General features: G+C 39.2%; 1 protein-coding gene across 5 annotated transcripts in view; it reads left to right on the plus strand.

Annotated features, from left to right (window-relative positions):
• Positions 1-20,284, plus strand: part of KLHL2 (kelch like family member 2) — a 117,943-nt gene extending 97,659 nt beyond the window's left edge. For 4 of the 5 annotated variants that reach the window (XM_008058298.1, XM_021712457.1, XM_021712459.1 and 1 more), the window contains 6 exons: positions 2,302-2,499; positions 2,936-3,037; positions 4,239-4,367; positions 5,334-5,474; positions 10,015-10,158; positions 19,169-20,282. In XM_008058298.1, the coding sequence (XP_008056489.1) occupies positions 2,302-2,499; positions 2,936-3,037; positions 4,239-4,367; positions 5,334-5,474; positions 10,015-10,158; positions 19,169-19,197 (743 nt within the window). In that variant the 3' untranslated portion in view covers positions 19,198-20,282. Of the gene's footprint in view, positions 1-2,301; positions 2,500-2,935; positions 3,038-4,238; positions 4,368-5,333; positions 5,475-10,014; positions 10,159-19,168 lie in introns of all 5 variants that reach the window. The other variant, XM_021712458.1, reaches the window with a different exon arrangement.
• Positions 20,285-20,659: the final 375 nt, after the last annotated feature.

The following is a 20,659-nucleotide window of genomic DNA, read 5'->3' on the forward strand; positions in this document are numbered from 1 at the left end:
AATCTTGACTAAACTCTTTAGCAAACTGTGTGATTCACTTCTAGTTCAGTCCAATCTCACTCAAAACTTTTGGAGGACACCTCATAGATTGATTTTCTTCTTCTCTGCTACCTGAAATACCCTAAAACTTGTTAAGCATATTATACTATTTTTAAGAGACAGTAGACTTGTTGCATTTTGTTTTGTTTGTAGAGAAAGGAAAATGAAAATTGCAGTGGCTTAAATTCCCACAGTGAACATTCCCGGAGTTACTTATGATTTTTGTATACAGGATTTTTTTTTTTTTTTGAGTCAAGAGTCTCACTCTGTCGCCCAGGCTAGAATGCAGTGGCATGATCATGGCCACCATAGCCTCGACCCTGCTTGACTCAGGCCATTCTTTTGCCTCAGCCTTCCAAGTAGCTGGAACTATAGGCACGTGCCACAATACCCGGCTCATATTTTGATTTATTGCAGAGACAAAGTCTTGCCAAGTTGCCCAGGCTAGTTTCGGACCCTTGGGCTCAGGCAATCCTCTCACCTCTGCCTCCCAAAGTGCTGGGATTACAGGTGTGAGCCACCATGCCTGGCAGGATTTTTTAAATACTGAATTATTGTGCCTGCTCTGTTACTGCTCACTGGTCCTCAGGCCCTCCCAGGAGGGCTGCCCCATTCTCTGCTAGCAGGATGCCTGCATAGGCAACCTTGTTGGAACTGGAAAGGGCCTTGCTGCCTTTAGAGGACCACACTTCAGTGTATTTTAGGGGGCTAGGAAGTAAAGCACCAGAGGGTAAAGCAGTGGGTGCATCCCTTCTCTGAGGACATAGCAATGGGCTAGTCAAATACTTAATAGCTGGTGGTTCCAATTCTCCCTATGGGGATCCAGAGAACTGTGTGCCACCCTGCCTGTCCTCAAGCTGGCACAGTTATATAAACATTGCAGAATTACAAACAATAAAAATGTGTACAATTCAGAGCGGTGATATTACAGACTTGAAGACTGACTAAACCTCAGATGCCCTATATAGATTTTATTGCTGTAGGAGTTCAGTAGCTAAAGGTAATCCCTTTAGGGTAAAGTAAATCAGGGAAGGGGTCATAGAGAGTTTGGAACTTTAACTGGCACTTGAAAGTTCAGGGAATCAGAGTGGATGATGAGAATGCTTCTCAGATTAGGTCACCAGTGTGAAACAGGTTAGAAAGCGAAGAGACATCTGAAACCCTGAATCTAGCAGTCTAGTTTTCCATTCACAGAGCCCCTAACATCTCTTTATCCCAGGGATCAGCAAACTTTTTCTGAAAGGACCAGAGAGTAAGTATTTTTAAACTTTGTGGATTATGTGGTCCCTGTCACAGCTACTCAACTGCTGTAGAGCAAAAGCAGCTGTGAGTAAGTGGGTGGGGCTATGATCTGGTAAAACTTTATCTATGGACATGGAAATGTGAACTTCATATAGCTTTTTACTTGCCATGAAATATATTCTTTTGGTTGTTTTCAACCATTAAAAAATAAGAAAACCATTCCTAGCTCATGGGTCCTAAAAATAGTAGGTGAGTCAGACTTAGCCTGCAGGCTGTAATTGCTGACCCCTGATTCATTCAGCCCACTGACATGATAAACTAGGAGCACATTATCAAAATAAATTATAGGCATATAGAAAGTTTCACTTAAAAAACATCCACTAGAAGATCTAACATTGAAAGCCATAGAATATGCATACAGGTTCAAGTTGTTGGAAAATAATGACTCATTATTTAAGCTGTAAATAAATACTTGAAAAAACTGAGAGTCAGAATGGTACCTGAACCCATTTTTTAATAACCTTAGAAAGGGAGACAGTTTGGTGATTATATTCTTGTAAATGAATAGCATTTTTTAGAACCTATTCAATCAGGATCCTCTTAAAAGTGGCATGTCTTGACAACAGCCGTAGATGTACTGAAAAGCAGTCTTTATTTATTTATTTATTTTTGATTTGGAGTCTCACTCTGTTGCCCAGACTAGAGTGCAGTGGCCGCTCCCGGCCACCACAGCCTCGACCTGCTGGGCTCCGGCGATCCTTCCGCCTCAGCCTTCCGAGTAGCTGGAACTACAGGCACGCGCTACCACGCCGGGCTAATTTTTGACTTATTGTAGAGATGAGGTCTCGCCAAGTTGCCCAGGTGGGTCTCGAACCCGCGGGCTCAGGCAGTTCACTCACCTCAACCTCCTAAGGCGTGGGATTACAGGCTGAGCCACCAAACCTGACTGAAAAGCAGTCTTTAGATAGTGGTGGCGGTTGGGTCACATATTGATCATCATGTGCTATATTCCTCTTGCAGGGATGGTCTATATGGCTGGGCTTGTTTTTGCTGTTGGTGGCTTTAATGGCTCCTTAAGAGTTCGCACTGTAGATTCTTATGACCCTGTGAAGGACCAGTGGACCAGCGTTGCTAACATGCGAGACCGGAGAAGCACTTTGGGAGCTGCTGTGTTAAATGGATTGTTATATGCTGTGGGAGGCTTTGATGGAAGCACAGGTATTCTCCTTTTTGTCTCTTCTACATTGCTATCAGAATTAACATAGTAACCACATGTGGAATGAATTGTGGCAAGATTAGGACAATTTGAATATCTTAACGGGTATTATATTTAATGTTAAGTTTAAAAATTGTGTCAAGAATTTATTCAAATCATATGAAAGTACTGAGTATATAAGTTTTATTTCTTATGCCTCAGTCATCTTATAAGTTTTAAAAGCTGATAAATGTCAGTAGCTTGGGTAGGAGTCCTCTGGAGAACAAGCTATTCCTCTTCCTTATGTAATTAATGTGTTTGCCCTCCACCATTTTCTTCTTTTAATTTTAGCCCGATGTAACATACCTGAAGTATTTTTTCCTAATAATATATATGTATAAATAAGAACAATTGGATTTTCTTAGAGGGGGAAATGAAGAGTGTTGTGCTTCCTTGAAGGTCTATCATCTGTGGAAGCATATAACATAAAGTCTAATGAGTGGTTTCATGTGGCTCCGATGAACACGAGGAGGAGCAGCGTTGGTGTGGGCGTCGTCGGAGGTAGGTGCTGACACTTCTTCGATGGGAAAGTTTCCAAGTACACGTGGCTTCTTGACTCTTGAGAGTGATTCTTCTCATAATCTAAACACAATTTTTATAAATGGGCAAGCAAGTTATTTAAAAAAGGAAAGTAGTAATTACTGTAAAATTTCACTTATCCTCTTTTAAAAATTAGCCTATGTAAATTAACCTGTATAGGCGTCCTTTCTCTCTCACTCCTCCTTTTTCCTCTTCTCTCTCTCTCTCTCTCTGTGTGTGTGTGTGTGTGTGTGTGTGTGTGTGTGTGTGTGTGTGTTGTGTGTGTGTGTGTTGTGTGTGTGTGTGTGTGTGTAAGAGAGAGAGAGAGAGAAAGGGCTATTTAACATTTACAGGATGGATTGCCATAGTTATTTATTTATATACTACTTTGGCATTTAACAGAATTTAAGAAAGACTCTAAGTATTATTCTTTGGTATGCTTTTTTATATTGGCTAGGTAAACTTGAGTGTAATTCTCTGCACTTTTTTTAAAAAACAGCTTATATTGAAATATAATTTACATACCCTACAGTTCATCCGTGTGCATCCATCACCACAGTTCATTTTAGAAATGTTTCTTACCTCCAGAGGCAACCCCACTCTTTTAGCTGTTATCCCATCCTCCCCAGCCTCCAGAAACCACTGTTTTACTTTCTGTCATGTATAGACATTTCGTGGCAATGAAGTCACATAGTAGGTGATGCTTGGTGACTGATTTCTTTCACATAGCACAGCGTTCTTAAGGTTGTTCATGCTGTAGCATTTGTGAGTCCTTCATGTCTTGGTATTGCCATATACATATTCCGTGGCATGCCATTATTGACCCTTGATTTAACTTTTTTTCCAGTTTACTAAGATAACTTTGGTATTTAATTCTGTTTTCCAGGATGTTGTTCATTTATCAAATGGTGTTATCTGAAGATATAGGGAGTGCACTTGCTGTTCTGTCACTCAGATTATTGATGAAAGTGTGAAATTAACATCATTATGTATTCCGTAGAGAGCCTCACAGTATCATTTGATTATTTTACCTGTCATTCTGCAAGGACTCAATATAGTTTATAAAAATCAATGACACTTTCAGCGGAAACTCTGCCACCATGGAGGAAAATATATTAATACTTTCTGACTTGAACAAATAGCTCTTTTCTAACTGTGACCTTCTTTGTGATTTCCTGTCTAGGGTTGCTCTATGCGGTAGGGGGTTATGATGGGGCATCCCGTCAGTGTCTTAGCACAGTAGAGTGCTATAATGCCACGACAAACGAGTGGACCTATATTGCAGAGATGAGCACCCGCCGCAGTGGCGCAGGTACTGGCAACTTCATCTAGCATGTGAAACACAAAAATGTTGGGAAAGAATTGAACAAGTGAAATGATTCATTGGTGTCTTTACCCTACCTGAAAACGTATGCTGATTCCAAATAACCTGCTAAAGGTCTTTTGAATTCTGCAGGTAGTAGTGGGTAGCTGTACTACCTTTTCTTTGTAAAATTTAATTTCAAGCCGGGTTCGGTGGCTCAGCCTGTAATCCCACCCCTTTGGGAGGCTGAGGTGAGTGGATTGCCTGAGCCCGTGGGTTCGAGACCCGCCTGGGCAACTTGGAGAGACTTCATCTCTCCAATAAATAAAAAATTAGCCGGGCGTGATAGCACATGCCTGTAGTTCCAGCTACTTGGAAGACTGAGTGGAAGGATCGCCAGAGCCCAGCAGGTCGAGGCTGTAGTGGCCAGGAGCAGCCATTGTACTCCAGTCTGGGCGACAGAATGAGACTCCAACTCAAAAAAAAAAAAAAAAAAAATTAATTTCAAAGTGCTATATTTAAAGGCTTCTCTGTTTCCTTTATATATTTATACTGCTTGGGATTCCTTTTAGATTTTTGTTTTTAGTGCTTATTGGGGGAACTTCAAGTCTTTTTATATCTAGTGCTTAAAAATTTTGTGCTTTAATACTGGATTCTTTTTATTGTGGATTTTTGGTTGTTTTTGTTGCAAGGATCATATTTAAGGACTTTTTTCTTCCTTATGTTTCATTTATATATTGTTCTTACTCTATTTGACATGTCTTTTTTTTAGAAGAATAGTTTATTGAGATCCTTGTTTAATCGTCAGTTCTTTTCATTTCTGTTTCTTAAATTGTAGTCTTTCATATCATTTCACTTTTATTATGAATTATAATTTCAAAAGTTTTAGTTACATGTCACTTGAACAAACCCTAATATGTTATACGTCTCTTGTTCTTTTTACTCTACTATAGTTTGGCTGGTTGTGTTTTATAGGTGTTGGTGTGTTGAACAACCTATTGTATGCTGTGGGAGGTCACGATGGCCCTTTAGTACGAAAAAGTGTTGAAGTATATGATCCCACCAGTAATACATGGAGGCAGGTTGCAGACATGAACATGTGCAGAAGAAATGCAGGTATCTGTCTACTTTCAGATTATGGAATTCATGTAGATTTCTATTTATAGTTTTCCTCATATTGCTGTATATTGCCCTTCTTCTTCTTCTTCTTTTTTTTTTTTTTTAAGATGTCCTTATTCTTTTACTGATCTGGATTCCCTGAAAGACTTTGAACTCTTGAAAGGCAGAGGTTTGTGTAATAATCCTGTAAAGTAAATACCTCGCATAGTCTCTGAAACACAGCTGGTGGTGGTGACACTTCAGTCAGCATATAAGTTCTACTCACTGCTACATTTTGGTGATTAGTGTGGAGACTGGTTAGAAGCAGAGCCTTCTTTATTTGATACTTGGATTCATTCACTCTTACAACAGGCACCTTTGACTGCCTACTGTGTATCACATGTTGGAGATTCCAGTTTTGGGGGGATTTATTCTAGTTGTGTAAATACTAAGTTAGAAACCTAGTTAATTATTTGAATCTGGGGGGCATCCTGAAGAGGTACCCTAATTTAATACAGTCCAGGATTTCCAGAAAATAGAAAAACTAAAGTAACAACAACAACAAATAATAATAATAAAATTTTCTTGAAGAAAACAGAAGTCCTCAAGATTGGGGAACTGACTACTTGAAGATTCATGGTAGGAAGATACAAATGGAAAATAGGATAGCTAGAGAGCCTTTTAGAAAATGTTAGTCTTTTTCAAAGTGCCATTGTTTTCATGCCATTTCCCATAGTCTGAAATCCTGATGATTCTCAAACTTAATATGCACCATTGGATGATGTTGCAAGATGCACCCCTCCAAAATGCTCATCTTCATTTCCCTTCATGATGGATTCTACTTGCCCTTGCACCCCATTCAATCACTTGAACTTGGTGAGGTCTTGAAAGCCTGTTAGCTGTTGATAGTCTAGAGCCATGCAAGCCTCAGAAGAATAAGGCTCCAGTATGTTCAGCTAGAAAAGTTGTGGTGATACGTGTGTGTGCCTTCCTGGATGAGGAAACTTATTTGCAGTTTGAATGAATATTTTTCTAAAGATTGGAATCTTGTTTTTTTCTCTATACATGTTTTTTGTTTTCATATCAAAATTAGCTCATTTCCTTTAGCCAGAAGAATAAGGAGATAATTTGTCTAGAGCTATCATTATCTTGCTCTTTGAAAAATTTTGTGGAAAAGTGTGGGATTTATGAAAAAGACTTTCCTTAAATCTCTGTTGAAAAGTTGTTTCATACTTTGATTTGGACAATTATAGTTAATTGAATTTTCTTTGGTAATCAGGAAGACGGAAATATGAAGGCTTAGTTTTTAGTTTGATTTTCCTTCTCAATCAATTATTTATTTTCTAAATAATTGAAAATTATTTATCATTTGAATAATTTATTTCTGTAACTTACAAGATAAACTATAATCCAACTGAGCACGAATTTTTCAATTATTGATATGAACTCATGAGACAGTATTTTAAAATGTCATTCTCATTCCATTTTTCTGATAATCTGAAACAGACTTCTGGAAGATATTCCTTTCCTGTAATATCCCAGGATAAGGACCTCATCCAGGCACCTAAATTGGGAAGAGAGGGCTCAGCTGACAAAGAAAGGGGAACATGTGTTCAGTTCTAAGTGGGGAGAGGTGAGAGCTTTAATGTGAATTTGAAATAGCAAGCAACTTGCAAGTCAGATTTCAAAAGTTTTTATAAGTATGGTGGTAAATGATAGCATCAAGAGCGGAGACCAGCTGGGTATGATGACTCATACCTATAATCCCAGCACTTTGGGATGTCAAGGTAGGAGGATTGCTTGAGCCCAGGCATTTCAGACCAGCCTGGGAAACATAGTGAGACCCCGTCTCTACAAAAAATTTAAAAATTAGCCAAATGTGGTTGCATGTGCCTGTAGTCCCAGCTACTCAGAAGGCTGAGGTGGAAGGATTTTCTGAACCCAGGAGGTCAAGGCTGCAGGAGGTGAGCCATGATCATGCTACTGCCCTCCAGCCTGGGCAACAGAGTGAGACTCCAACTCAAAATAACAAACAAACAAAAAAGAGTGGAGGAAAAATGGAACCAGTTTGAATTAGATCATATACAGCCTTCTAATACTTAGCACCTTTGAAATAGGTTCTAGGTACCTACTTGATCATGATGAAGTAAGCTGAATGGCCTGGCACCATCAAACACTGCAGGAGAGTGTATCCTTTTGCAGAGGGACTGGGCTTCCATCTGCCTGCTGGGAATTTGGTGCTGTGAATTAGTGGGCTAGTGGGATTGATGCCTTTGGAAAGTTGGTAGCTGACCCATTCAGATGGACATAGGGACCAGCCTCCCTTTCTGCGGTGGGCACTCTAACCTGTGAGCCCTGGAAGATGTAATGGGAGAGCTCTTTAGGAAAGCAAGGCCTTCTTACTCATCCCTTTGCCATAGCAGGCTGTTTGAGACCATGTTGTCTCTTCATATTCATGTGTTCTCCATCGGTAGACAACACAGACACACAGGCACACAACAACAGCTTCGTGAGCTTGTGTGGCAGCATTTGAACTACTTAAAAATGGTATGAGTGTGTTTCCTGTCAAGAGAGCAGAACAGGAGCACAATTGAGTTTGAGTAAGATACAGAAAATTCATTCCATTTGCACAGGAAAGGGTATTGCTAGTGCACTTTCCAGTGCTGTGTAGAGATTTGGGCTTATTATTTTATGTTAAAAATCTGTAAGCATTTGGCCAGGCATGGTGGTGGTTCAAGCCTGTAATCCCAGCACTTTGGGAGGCTGAGGCAAGAGGATTGCCTGAGTTCAGGGGCTTGAGATCAACCTGGGCAACTTGGCAACCTTGTCTCTACAATAAATAAAAAAATTAGCCAGGTGTGGTGGCTTGTGCCTGTGGTTCCAGCTACCTGGAAGGCTGAGGTGGAAGGATCTCCTGAGCCCAGCAGGTTGAGGCTACTGCACTCCAGCCTGGGCAACAGAGTGAGATGCTGACTCAAAAAAAAAAACCTAAGCATTTAACAAAATATCACATGTGCGTCATAAATATATACAAATATTATGTATCCATAAAAAATTGATGTACATCTATTAATTATTAGGAATACCCAGTCCTGAATTATACCCTGCATCTTTAAAATAAAATAAAAAAATTATTAGGAACACTATCATCTTCTTTTTTTGTTGTTTTTTTTGAGTCGGAGTCTCACTCTGTCGCCCAAACTGGAGTGCAGTGGCCGCTTCCGGCCACTGCAGCCTCGACCTGCTGAGCTCCGGCGATCCTTCTGCCTCAGCCTTCCGAGTAGCCGGAATTACAGGCACACGCTACTGCGCCCGGCTGATTTTTTGATTTATTGTAGAGATGAGGTTTCGCCAAGTTGCCCAGGCGGGTCTCAAACCGACAGGCTCAGGCAATTCACTCATCTCGGCCTCTCAAAGCGCGGGATTACAGGCTGAGCCACCGAGCCCGGCCAGGAACACTATCTATAAAACTCAGAGACCCATGTGTGGGCAACATCTGTGATTCCTTGATGCCCTCTGATTGAGTTCATAATCACACTGAACACTTTAGGATATTAAATATACTTTGAATAAAATTAAATTGAAATAAGCTTTTAAAAGGTGTTTATCATTTTATTCAGCAGTTTTCTTTCTAATAGTTTATATTAAGAAATAATTGCAGAAGTATCCAAAAAGTATGCAGAGGATTCTTGTTCATTGCAACCTCACTGATAAGGGCAAACAGCCTCCAAATTATGAACTCTCTGTCAGTTAAAGGTTATTAAATAAATTGGTACTACCATACATGTAATATCATGCAATTGTTAAAAATTATTATTAACTTGGGGGAAATGTTCAAGTATATTGTTTGGCAGGAGTGGGTGAGTGATAAAGTAGCATGTGTAGTATGAGCTGCTTGTGGGGTTAAAAAATGGATGTGTCTGAATGCCTGTGTGTCTATGTACCAAGATAAGGAAGCCAGAATAGAGAGAAACATTTCAATGATTGTTACTCTAAGTGGTATAGGATTAGAGGTGATCTCTTTTTTTATATATGTATTTTCCTAGATGTTTTAAAATTTTGCAAGAAATGAGTGATTCTAGTAAATAAATAATACTGTTTCTCCCCTTTTAAAGGAACTACAACAGCTAACCATCCAGTATAATTAAAGTTAAAAATATTTTTTACCTTCTACTAATATATATATGTGTGTATATATATTTTTTTCCTTAAGATTTTCCAAGAAACTAACTTTAAGAGAGTTACTAAATCCTTAATTTTCTTTCTCTCTTTTTTTCTTAATAACATGAGGGTCAAAGTAGTTCCTAGCCTATAAAGTAATGCTGATGTGAAAATTAAATGAAATCATACCTGTATAAAATGACTACTGCATACATGATACTCAGTAGGAGCTTAGCAGTGGCATTAGACTCAGAAAATAAGAGGAATTCTTTACATGCTCACTTTCTTCTCTTGCCTCTTTCAAGGAAAGAAGGTTAGCTCGCCAAGCACTTACAGGGATATTCATATTCATTTACATTTTTAAATAATTATTTTCTCTCTGTGTACTTTTTAAAAGGAGTCTGTGCAGTTAATGGTCTGTTATATGTTGTCGGAGGGGATGATGGCTCCTGCAACTTGGCATCGGTAGAATATTATAACCCAACAACTGATAAGTGGACAGTTGTATCATCGTGTATGAGCACAGGGAGAAGTTATGCAGGTAATCGCTGTCTTCCTTTCTTCAAGTGTTCTTTTATAATACGAAAAGGTGACATCATTGCAATTTTTATGTTAACAAAGTTTTTCTGTTACAAGAAAAAAAGTATTTTCTCAAAGTTATCTTATATTCTTAAAATGATGAATATTGCCTGTGTATATTCTGAAATAAAGCACCAGTACTCTTTGTCATTCTACAGTCATTTGTATTCAAAATTCCAAATCTTTGCAGTTTAGAATCTTAGAATAAATTTTAGATATCTAATGTCTGTATATAGCAGAGAGAAATTCAGTTTTGTGGTAAGACTTTAATTCCTCAGATAACCAAGAAACATGATTCTGATGTCTCCCCATGGCTAGGCTCCATGAGATAGTATTATAGTGAGGCTGTGGAGTTATTTTTCTTTCTTATATATAGCACTGGTTGAATTCTAAAATATCAGTTTGGTCCATATCTTTGTAAAAGACATGGTAATACTCTTGAATAACTATAATGGTAAGTCTTTAAAACTATATGTTCCATGTTAATTATTCTGATGATAGATATTTATGTTGCTTTAATATTAGAATGTTTCTCTAACAAAACTGACCCAGTTGTAGAGAAAAGAATGTTTATACTAATTAACCATGCATCATTCAAAACAACACTCAATAGAAGAACTCTATACAGAATAACATGGCTCAATATTAGATGGAGTTTTTAACAGTTCTAATTGAGGTATAAATCAACATTGAATAAATAACATGCAGTTGATCCTTGAACAACACGGATTTGAACTGCATAGTCCACTTATACATGGATTTTTAAAATAAATATAAAATTTTTGGAGATTTGTGACAATTTGAAAAAAATCACAGATAAACCATGTAGCCTAGAAATATCAAAACAAAGTAAGATAAAGGTATGTCATGAGTGCATAAAGTACATGTGGATACTAGGGTATTTTAACATTTACTGCCATAAAATTTGTACAAAACTATTACAAAAGGTAAAATTTATGCACACAGACTCTTACAGGCCAAACATGGCACCGTTCACAGTTGAGAAAACATGAACAAGCGTAAAGATACCACATTAAAGCATAACTGCATACGGTTCATACAGTACAAGCCATGCCGCTGTGATAATGTCGTGAACACCTCCCATTGCTGCTGTGGAGAGCTCAGGTGTTGTGAGTATCTACATAGAACACTGTGCGATGTTCACTGTCTCCATGGGAGCAGGTGTCTCTCCAGTCTGTGGCATACCCCAGTGAGGAGGGATCTCTCATGGTCATCGCATATTTTCCACCATGCTTAGTGCAATACCATAAACCTTAACACCCAGGCGAAGTGCCACCAGTGATGCTGGGAGTGCTCCCAAGAAGCAGAGGAGTCACACCATCAAGGAAAAAGCTGATTTACTTGACTGGGCCATCAACTGAGGGCTGCAGCTATGGTTGCCCAGCATTTAAAGATAAATGAATCTGAGAAGGCCATTGTAAAAAAAGGAAAGTCATGAAGCCACCACTGCAGTTACACCAGCAGGCCCCAAACCTTGCACTTCTTGTGAAATACCTTTTTATCTTGAATTAAAATGCACCTTTTATGTAGATGCAGGATTGCTATAAGAAAGGCATAGCTATAGACTCTAATATGATTGGAGAAAAAGCAAAGTCATTGTATGACAACTTAAAGCAAAAGGTAAGTAAAGAATCTGAAGCTGAAGAATGCTATGCCAGAAAAGAATGGTTTGATAATTTTAGAAAGAAATTTGGCTTTAAAAAAAAAAGTCAGGATAAAAGGAGAGGCAGCTTCTGTCAGCTAATAGGCAACAGATGAGTTCATGGACAGCATGGTGGTTCATGCCTGTAATGCCAAAACTCTGGAAGGCAGAGGCAAGAGGATTGCTTGAGCCCAGGAGCTCGAGACCAGCCTGGGCAACATAGAGAGACCTCGTCTCTACAAAAATAAAAACAGTAGCTGTGTGCCTCTAGTCTTAGTGACTCAGGAGGCTGAGAAGGGATTCCTTAAGTTCAGGAGCTCAAGGCTGTGGTAAGCCATGGTCATGCCACTGCACTTCATTCTAGGGTACGAAGTGAGACCCGGCTCAAAACAAAAAAAAAAAAAAGAGAGAGAGAGAGAGACAAGAAAAAATCATGGAAGAGAAAGGATATATACCTGAACAGGTTTTTAATGCAGATGAAAGTACCCTATTCTGAGAAAGAAATTGCCACAAAGAACATATATTAGGAAGGAAGAGAGGCAAGCACCGGGACTTAGAGTAGGAAGGGACAGGCCAACTCTATTGTTTTATGTGTCAGGTTTATGATTGTGTAAGAAGGCCTGGACAACAAGAGCCATTGTTCCCTTCAGTCAGGAAGTTCCTCACCAGTAAAGGACTGCCTTTTCTTTCTTTCTTTCCTTCCCTTCCTTCCCTTCCTTCCTCCCTCTCTCTCCCCCTCCTCTCTTCCCTCCTTCCTTCTCTTTCTTTTTAAATTGTGTGTGTGTGTGTGTGTGTGTGTGTGTGTGTGTGTGTGTGTGTGTTTAAATTTCAGATTCAGGGGGAACACATGCATATTCGTTACATGGACATATTGTATAACGGTGGGAATTGGGTCTCAGGCAATTTCTGTACCCTAACCCTCCTCCCGTCTCCCCCTTATTGGTGTCCCCACTGTCTATTATTTCCATCTTTGTGTTAACTTCCATATATGAAAGAATATGTGGTGTTTGGTTTTCTGTTTGTGAGTCAGTTTACTTAGAATGATAATCTCCAGCTCCATCCATGTTGCTGCAAAGGACATGATTGCATTCTTTTTTAAAGGCTATGTAATATTCCATGGTGAATATATACCACATTTTCATTATCCACTGATCAGTTGATGGGCATTTAGGTTGATTCCACATCTTTGCAGTTGTGAATTGTGCTGCAACGTGAATTGTGCTGCAATGAACATGCAGATGCAGATGTCTTTTTTATATAACGACTTTGTTCCTTAGGGTAGATGCCTAGTAGTGGGATTGCTGGATCGAATGGTAGGTCTATTTTTAGTTCTTTGAGTACTCTCCATACTGCTTTCCATAGAGGTTATACTAATTTGCACTACGCCATAAGTGTATAAGTGTTCCCTTTTCTCCACATCCACCCCAGCATATTTAAAAAAATTTTTTTATAATGACCATTCTGACTGGTGTAAGGTAGCATCTCATTGTGGTTTTAACTTGCATTTCCCTGATTATGAATGATGTTGAGCATTTTTCATGTTTGTTGGTCATCTGTATATCTTCTTTTGAGAGATGTCTGTTCACATCATTTGCCTACTTTTTAATGGGGTTATTTGCTATTTTCTTGCTGATTTGTTTGAGTTCTTTTTAGACTCTAGATATTTGTCCTTTGTCAGATGTATAGTTTGCAAATATTTTCTCCCATTCTGTAAGTTGCTTATTTGCACTGTTGATTATTTCTTTTGGTGGGTAGAAGGTTTTTAGTTTAAGTACCATTTATTTATTTTTGTTTTTGTTTTTTGAGTTGGAGTCTCACTCTGTTGCCCAGGCTGGAGTGCAGTGGCACTCTCACAGCCACTGCAGCCTTGACCTGCTGGCTCAGGATATCCTTCTGCCTCAGCCTTCCAAGTATTTTTGTTTTAATTACATTTGCTTTTGGGATTTTAGCCATAAATTATTTGCCTAGGCTGATTATTTGGAGTTTTCCCTAGGTTTTCTTCTGCATTTTTATGGTTTCAGGTCTGACATTTAAGTCTTTAATCCATCTTGAGTTAATTTTTGTATATGGGAAGAGAGAGAAATCAAGTTTATCCCAATTTTCCCAGCACCATTTATTGAATAGGGTGTGTTAAGCTCAAATTTCAAAATCCGAGAGACCACCAAAGAGCCAGCTCTGATGCAAACACACAAGGGTCTTTATTCAGGCTCGAGTCTGGGCTCATGAACGAAGCCGGCTGTGGCTTCAGAGATGAGAGCCCCCATCCAGCATGACAAGCAGTCTTTATACACCATTACAGAGGGAGGGGAAAGAACTCTAAACTTGGTTTTACATGATTGGGTAATCTCTCCTAATGGGTACGGGAACACTTGGTATTGGTAGGTGCCTTTCGTGGGCTTCAACCTGACTGCCTGTGATTGACAGAAACCCACCCAATGGGCAGAGTGGAATGTCAGATAAGTTAGGTTCATACCGTCACTGCGTATAAATTAACCTGAGCAAGCAGGCAGATTACTGGCGTCTCCAAGTCTGCTGCCAAGGAATGTCTGAAAGGGGCTTATTGCTTTAACATTTACATCCCGTTGTAAAAGCAGAAGTCAGCATGGCAATTGGGACTAACAATGCTTAACCCAAGAGTTCTAAATACAAACACTACTTAAGACATTATGTAATTACACAATCAGTCGCTACCCGGCACCCGGCATATGCCTAATTCTATGGGGTCTGAGGTAGGATTTAAAGTACTAAGATTTCATAAAGTACAATGAACATGAGGTAGGGATATATAAAATATAGTGAACTAAACACTACTTTTACAGTAAGTATGACTTTTTAAGTTTCTTGGTTTCTTGGGTCTCTCAGGTGACCTCTCAATGTTTTGTATGACCTCTCAGTATATGTTTTTGTCTGCTTTGTCAAGGATCAGTTGGTCATAGGTATTTGGGTTTAATTCTGGGTTCTCTGTTCTGTTCCACTGGTCCATGTGTCTGCTCTTGTACCAGTACCATGCTGTTTTGGTTACTACAGCCTTATAGTATAGTTTGAAGTCAGGTAATCTGTAGATTACTTTGGGTAATATCATTTTAATGATGTTGATTTTTCCAATCCATGAGCATGGAATGTTTCTCCATTTGTTTTTGTCCTCTACAGTTTCTTTCATCAGAGTTTTGTAGTTATCCTTGTAGAGATCTTTCACCACCTTGGTTAAATATATTCCTAGGTATTTAGCTTTTTGGTTACTACTGTAAATGGAATTGAGTTCTTGATCTGATTCTCAGCTTGGACACTATTGGTGTATACCAGCACTACTGATTTGAGTGTGTTGATTTTGTATCCTGGAACTTTATCAAATTCATTTATCAAATCCAGGAGTCTTTTGGAGGAGTATTTAGGATTCTCGAGGTATAAGACCATATTATTGGCATACAGGGATAATTTGATTTCTTCTTTCCTGATTTGGATATCCTTTATTTCTTTCTCTTGCCCGATTTCTCTGGCTAGGACTTCCAGTACTATGTTGAATAGTAGTGGTGAAAGTAGGCATCCTTGTCTTGTTCCAGTTCTGATGAGGAATGCCTTCAACTTTTTCCCATTCAGAATGACATTGGCTATGGGTTTGTCACTTATAGCTTAGATTTGGATGTTTTACATAATCCTACATTTCTTGGAGATTTTGTTCCATTTTCTTTATTCTTTTTTCTTTATTGTTGTCTGATTAGGTTAACTCAAACGGCTTATCTTCAAGTTTTGAGACCCTTTCTCCTGCTTGTTCTAGTCTACTGTTAAAACTTTCCACCACCTTTTGTACTTCCCTAAATTCTTTCATTTTGAGGATTTCAGTTTTTTTTTTTTTTAAGGTGTCTGCCTCTTTGGAGAATTTTTCATCTACCTCTGAATAGTTTTTAAAATTTCTTTATGTTGGTTTTCAATTTTCTCCTGAAGTTCGTTGATGAATTTGATCATCAACCTATTGAATTCTATTTCTGGAGTTTCAGAAATTTGATTTTGATTAGGGTTTATTGCTGAAGAGTTGGTGTGGTCTTTTGGGGGTGTCGGAGAAATCTATTTTTCATATTGTCAGAATTATTTTTCTGATTCCTTCTCATTTGTACTAAATGGGGGTATAGATGATTTCTTCTTGAGGTTGGCAGGGGACTGATGTGGGCATTGAAGGGTTCCTTTGGGTATATAGAGCCTTGATATAGTGAGTTTCTCAACTGCCAGATCTGGCTCACGATGACTTGAGTGACTGGAGTGGCTTGGAAAGTGTTAGCTGGGGTTTGGAATCAGGCCTTCCCCAAAGCTGAAGTATTATATCTGATGTGGTTGGTTGTACTGTTGACCTCTGACCAGGAGGTAGCACTTATGGAGGAAAGCCAGCTATGATGATGGCTATAGGGTTTCTCCTTGATGTTTCTCCAAGAAAATGCTCAACCAGCCTAGGCTGAGGGTGGGACTCTGGGGATTTCCCAAGTTTTCTGTCTGTTTTGAACCTTCAAGAGAAGTGCAGGAGGGAGGGAGGAGCTGAAGCACCCCACAAATGTACACTGTTAGCTGTACCAGTGGGGATTAGGAGGGAGTACCAGACCACTGTGGTGATGCTGTTATGCAGAGCAGGCCCAGAAGCCTTCATAAGGAGAGTGAGAAGTTGCTATGGCAACATGTCTCCCCACCAGCTCCACCTTGGCCTCAGGCACTCTGCTATCTGAATGTCAAGGTGCAACTGGCCTCAGGACCTCAGGTGTTCTTAGGTAACCTCCCCATCCAGGGATTGTCTGCAGCTGTAGAGTTTGCCTTTGGGCTGTTCCCTTCCAAAGGACCTCAGGTGTTCTTAGGTAACCTCCCCATCCAGGGATTGTCTGCAGTTGTAGAGTTTGCCTTTGGGCTATTCCCTCCCAAGCTTCTGAAAAGCAGTTGCTTTACCCTGCAAAGATTGCGTTACTGGGAAATGGCAGCTGGAGCTGCTCAAGGCTTTCTTCTTTACCACTCCATGACAGAGCACAGTTGTGAGGAAGGCAGTTTCCTGTGAGGGGCTGGGGTCCTACGAGGCTCGGGGAGCCTTGCAAGTTTGCAGCAGGAGCACAGAACTCCCAAATTTCCATCACTCACCTTCCCCACAGTGGCCATAATCTGGAGTGGACCATGGTGGTGCAGGCAAGAGTTTAGCCAGTTACATCCCAGGATGGTGGATTTTTTTCTTCCTCTTTGCTCCAAGTAATTATTATTTCTCCTTTGGATCCTCTTAGGGTGTGCTGCTGGATCTGTTCCTCTCTGGGTGCTGAGTAAACTCTCTCTATCTAGGTTTACTATGTAGGAGAAACTCACAATAGTTGCCTCATGTCAGTCATCTTAATCCTCTTGGAACTGCCTATTAAAGTTCTTTTGGTGTATTAGACAATGACCCTGGCCACACAGAACCCCACGAGTTCAACACCAAAGGCCTCAAAATAGTCTACTTGCCTCCAAACACAATGTCTAATTCAGCCTCTAGATCAAGGGGCATAAGGACCTCTAAGGCTCATTACACACAGTGCTCTATGTAATTGTATTCCTTTTGATGTATGTATATACCATGAACCCATTGTCAACACTATGGAGGAGAACCATGAAAGAGAGAACATCATGAAAGTCTGGAAGGATTATGCCACTGAATATTGTTATTATAGAGGAAGCTGTGAAAACCATCAAGCCTGAAACAGTAAATTCCTGATGGAGAAAACTGTGTCCTGATGTTACGCACAGTTTCACAGAATTTATGACAAAGCCAAACAATAAATCATGAAAAGAGATTGGAATATGGCAAAAAAAAGGTGTAGAGTGAAGGGTTTCAACCTATAGGTCTTGAAGAAATTCAAGATCTCAAGATCTGAGACACCACTCCAGAGGGGTGAACAGAAGACGACAACTTGATTGCAGTGATGAGGAGGAAGACATAGATGGGGCATGCAAGAAATAAAACTCACATGAGACAGAATGGCAGAAGGTGCCTGTTATTCAGGGTTGCTTCTGACTTCTTTTACAACATGGACCCCATGGGATACGTGAACTGAAACTAAAGCAAACAATAAGGAGAGGCAAGTACAGTCAGTGTAACTTGGCAGAAACACATCATAGTTTCTGATTTTTTTTTTGGTTTTTTCATTTCTCTAAAAATGTTTATGATCTATTTCCATCCGGTTACACTGACTGTGCCTGCTTGTCCTAACCCCCTTCCACCTCCTTTACCTCTGCCCCTCAAGGCATGACCAACGCCTTCCTCCGCTTCAGCTACTCAAATTGAAGATGATGAGGATGAAGACCTCATGATGATCCACTTCCACTTAATGAAGTGTACATATATTTCCTCTTCCTTATGATTGTCCTAATGACATTTTCTTTTTTCTGATTTATCGTAAGAATGTAGTAGGTAATATATATAACACATTATACATATGATGTGTGTGTGTTAATTGACTATTGATGTCATTGTTGAGGCTATTAATAGTTAAATTTGGCCGGGCTGGGTGGCTCAGCCTGTAATCCCAGCACTTTGGGAGGCCAAGGCGAGTGAATTGCTTGAGCCCATGGGTTTGAGACCAGCCTGGTCAACTTGGCGAGACTTCGTCTCTACAATAAATAAAAATTAGCTGGGTGTGGTAGTGTGCACCTGTAGTTCTGGCTACTTGGAAGGCTGAGGCAGAAGGATCGCCAGAGCCCAGCAGGTTGATGCTGGGTTGGCCATGAGCATGCCACTGCATTTCAGCCTGAGTGACAGAGTGAGACACTTCTGTTAAAAAAAAAAATAGTTAAGTTCTGGGGAGTCAAGAGTCACACATGGATTTTCAGCTGTGTGGAGGGTTGGTGCCCTGAACCTCCATGTTGTTCAAGGATCAGCTGAATGTTTAAGTGTATGTAATTGTATTCCTTTTGACATATGTATACACCATGAACCCATCACCAGTATTAAGATAATGAACAGGCCCATCATGCCCAAAAGTTTCTTTGTTCCCTTTGAGTATTTTTCTCAAATTGTAACTACAGGGAACAAAAGACTAGTTCTGGATTAAATAGTCTGATATTTAAGTAGTCCGTATAAACAGATTTCACTGTTATTTAGATTAAGATGATAGTACTACTAAAGCATGATTTATACAGTTCCTGTTGCTTTTGTAATGAAGAATTCAGTGTTTCCTCAGAGATTCAGAACACTGCCTATGACTTCTGCTTTCTTCTTATTTCTTTGCCCAGGGGTCACAGTTATTGAAAAACCATTATGAGCCTGAATGCTGCCTGAGACTTCTGTTTTTTTTCTTCTCATTTCTTTGCCCAGGGGTCACAGTTATTGATAAACCATTATGAGCCCGAAGGATGTTTTCAGCGTATTTATACATGAGAACAGGTTTCGACAAGTATTTCTGAAGTGACTGAGAATCTAGCACTTCTCCACTTGTGGCTGCACTTTAAGCTCAGCAGAAGACAAGAAAGTCTGCCTCTATAGGCCTCGGATACTGAAGATTATTTTTGGTAGAAGCACCGTGTAGGCTTTTTCTGCAATGAGCAGCAGCTGACTGAATTCTCCTAAGAAACTTGGACTGCAGAACTTATTCTGTAGTCTTGGGACAACAGTTGCTTTCATAAAGACTAGTTCTTATCAACCTTGAATGACTACGGATTATTCTGTTGAAGGAGAATGAAGTCATGTGTGTTCTTGTAAAATTAAATTTTATCTTTATTTGTTCTTCTGAAAATCTGTATACCAGGAACTGAGTATCTTTGAACAGGTGTGAAAATCTATGTAAGTATACAAACTAGTTGAGGGATAAAACGGTTTGCTTTTATAAAATAACTTTGATTACATGAATATAATGAATTGTGTGCATATAAATGTGTGTCTATATGCTTTCCTTTAAATATGTTTGAAAAGATGTTTAAAACTTGATTACACTATTTATAATTGGCACAGTACTTTGAATTATGCCAGTACTACATTGTAAAACAGAGTTGTATTTTTTGATATTTAACAATGCTTAACACTTTAAAATGCCACTTCTGAGGAATGAACATGGTCTAACACACTTGAACATGTGTGATGCCAAACTTTTTAAAATAAATATGAATTATGCTTATTTATTCTTTTCTTCAGTTTAATCTTGGTCATGTTTTGGTGTGTATTTTTAATTTTTAAAGTAACACTTTGGCATGAACATTACTGCAGGTTTTTGATGAATACAATGAATGTATGGAATTCAACTGAATTTGCATGGTCTTAAGAACTTTTTCTGTGTGTAAAAATTTAGCTGCTATTAACAGAAGAGAGAACTTTCTGTGAGTAGCCATGTGTGTTGATCAGATACGATTTTTCTGAGATCTTCAATTAATCTCACTTTAAAAATGACCAAAACATGTCTTTCTTGAATTATCTTTGAATAAAAGTTTGTATATTATTTGTTTCAGGTGTCCTTGATTTATATCTACCTAGCTTGATGTTAGGAAAGTTACCTGTTCTTTTGGTTCTTTTGTAAAATTTGCATTTTGTAACTTTAAATTTGCTGGCTAAAGTAACCTGTAAGAAAAGACTATTAAATCAGTAACTGAAGTCAATGAAAATTGTTCTACAAGAAAAGTAACCTCAACCATCAAGGGAAAGTTTCTCAAGGATTGGTGAAATTTAAACTTTTTTATATTTCTGTGTCCTTGATATGGGCAGGATATGAGATAAGGATAAAACAAATAGCAATAGCCGGGCTCGGTGGCTCAGCCTGTAATCCCGCGCTTTGGGAGGCTGAGGTGAGTGGATTGCCTGAGCCCAGGGTTCGAGACC

This window comes from Carlito syrichta, unplaced genomic scaffold (assembly GCF_000164805.1).
Source record: "Carlito syrichta isolate Samal-C Ts95f unplaced genomic scaffold, Tarsius_syrichta-2.0.1 Scaffold303285, whole genome shotgun sequence".
Lineage (NCBI taxonomy): Eukaryota > Metazoa > Chordata > Mammalia > Primates > Tarsiidae > Carlito > Carlito syrichta.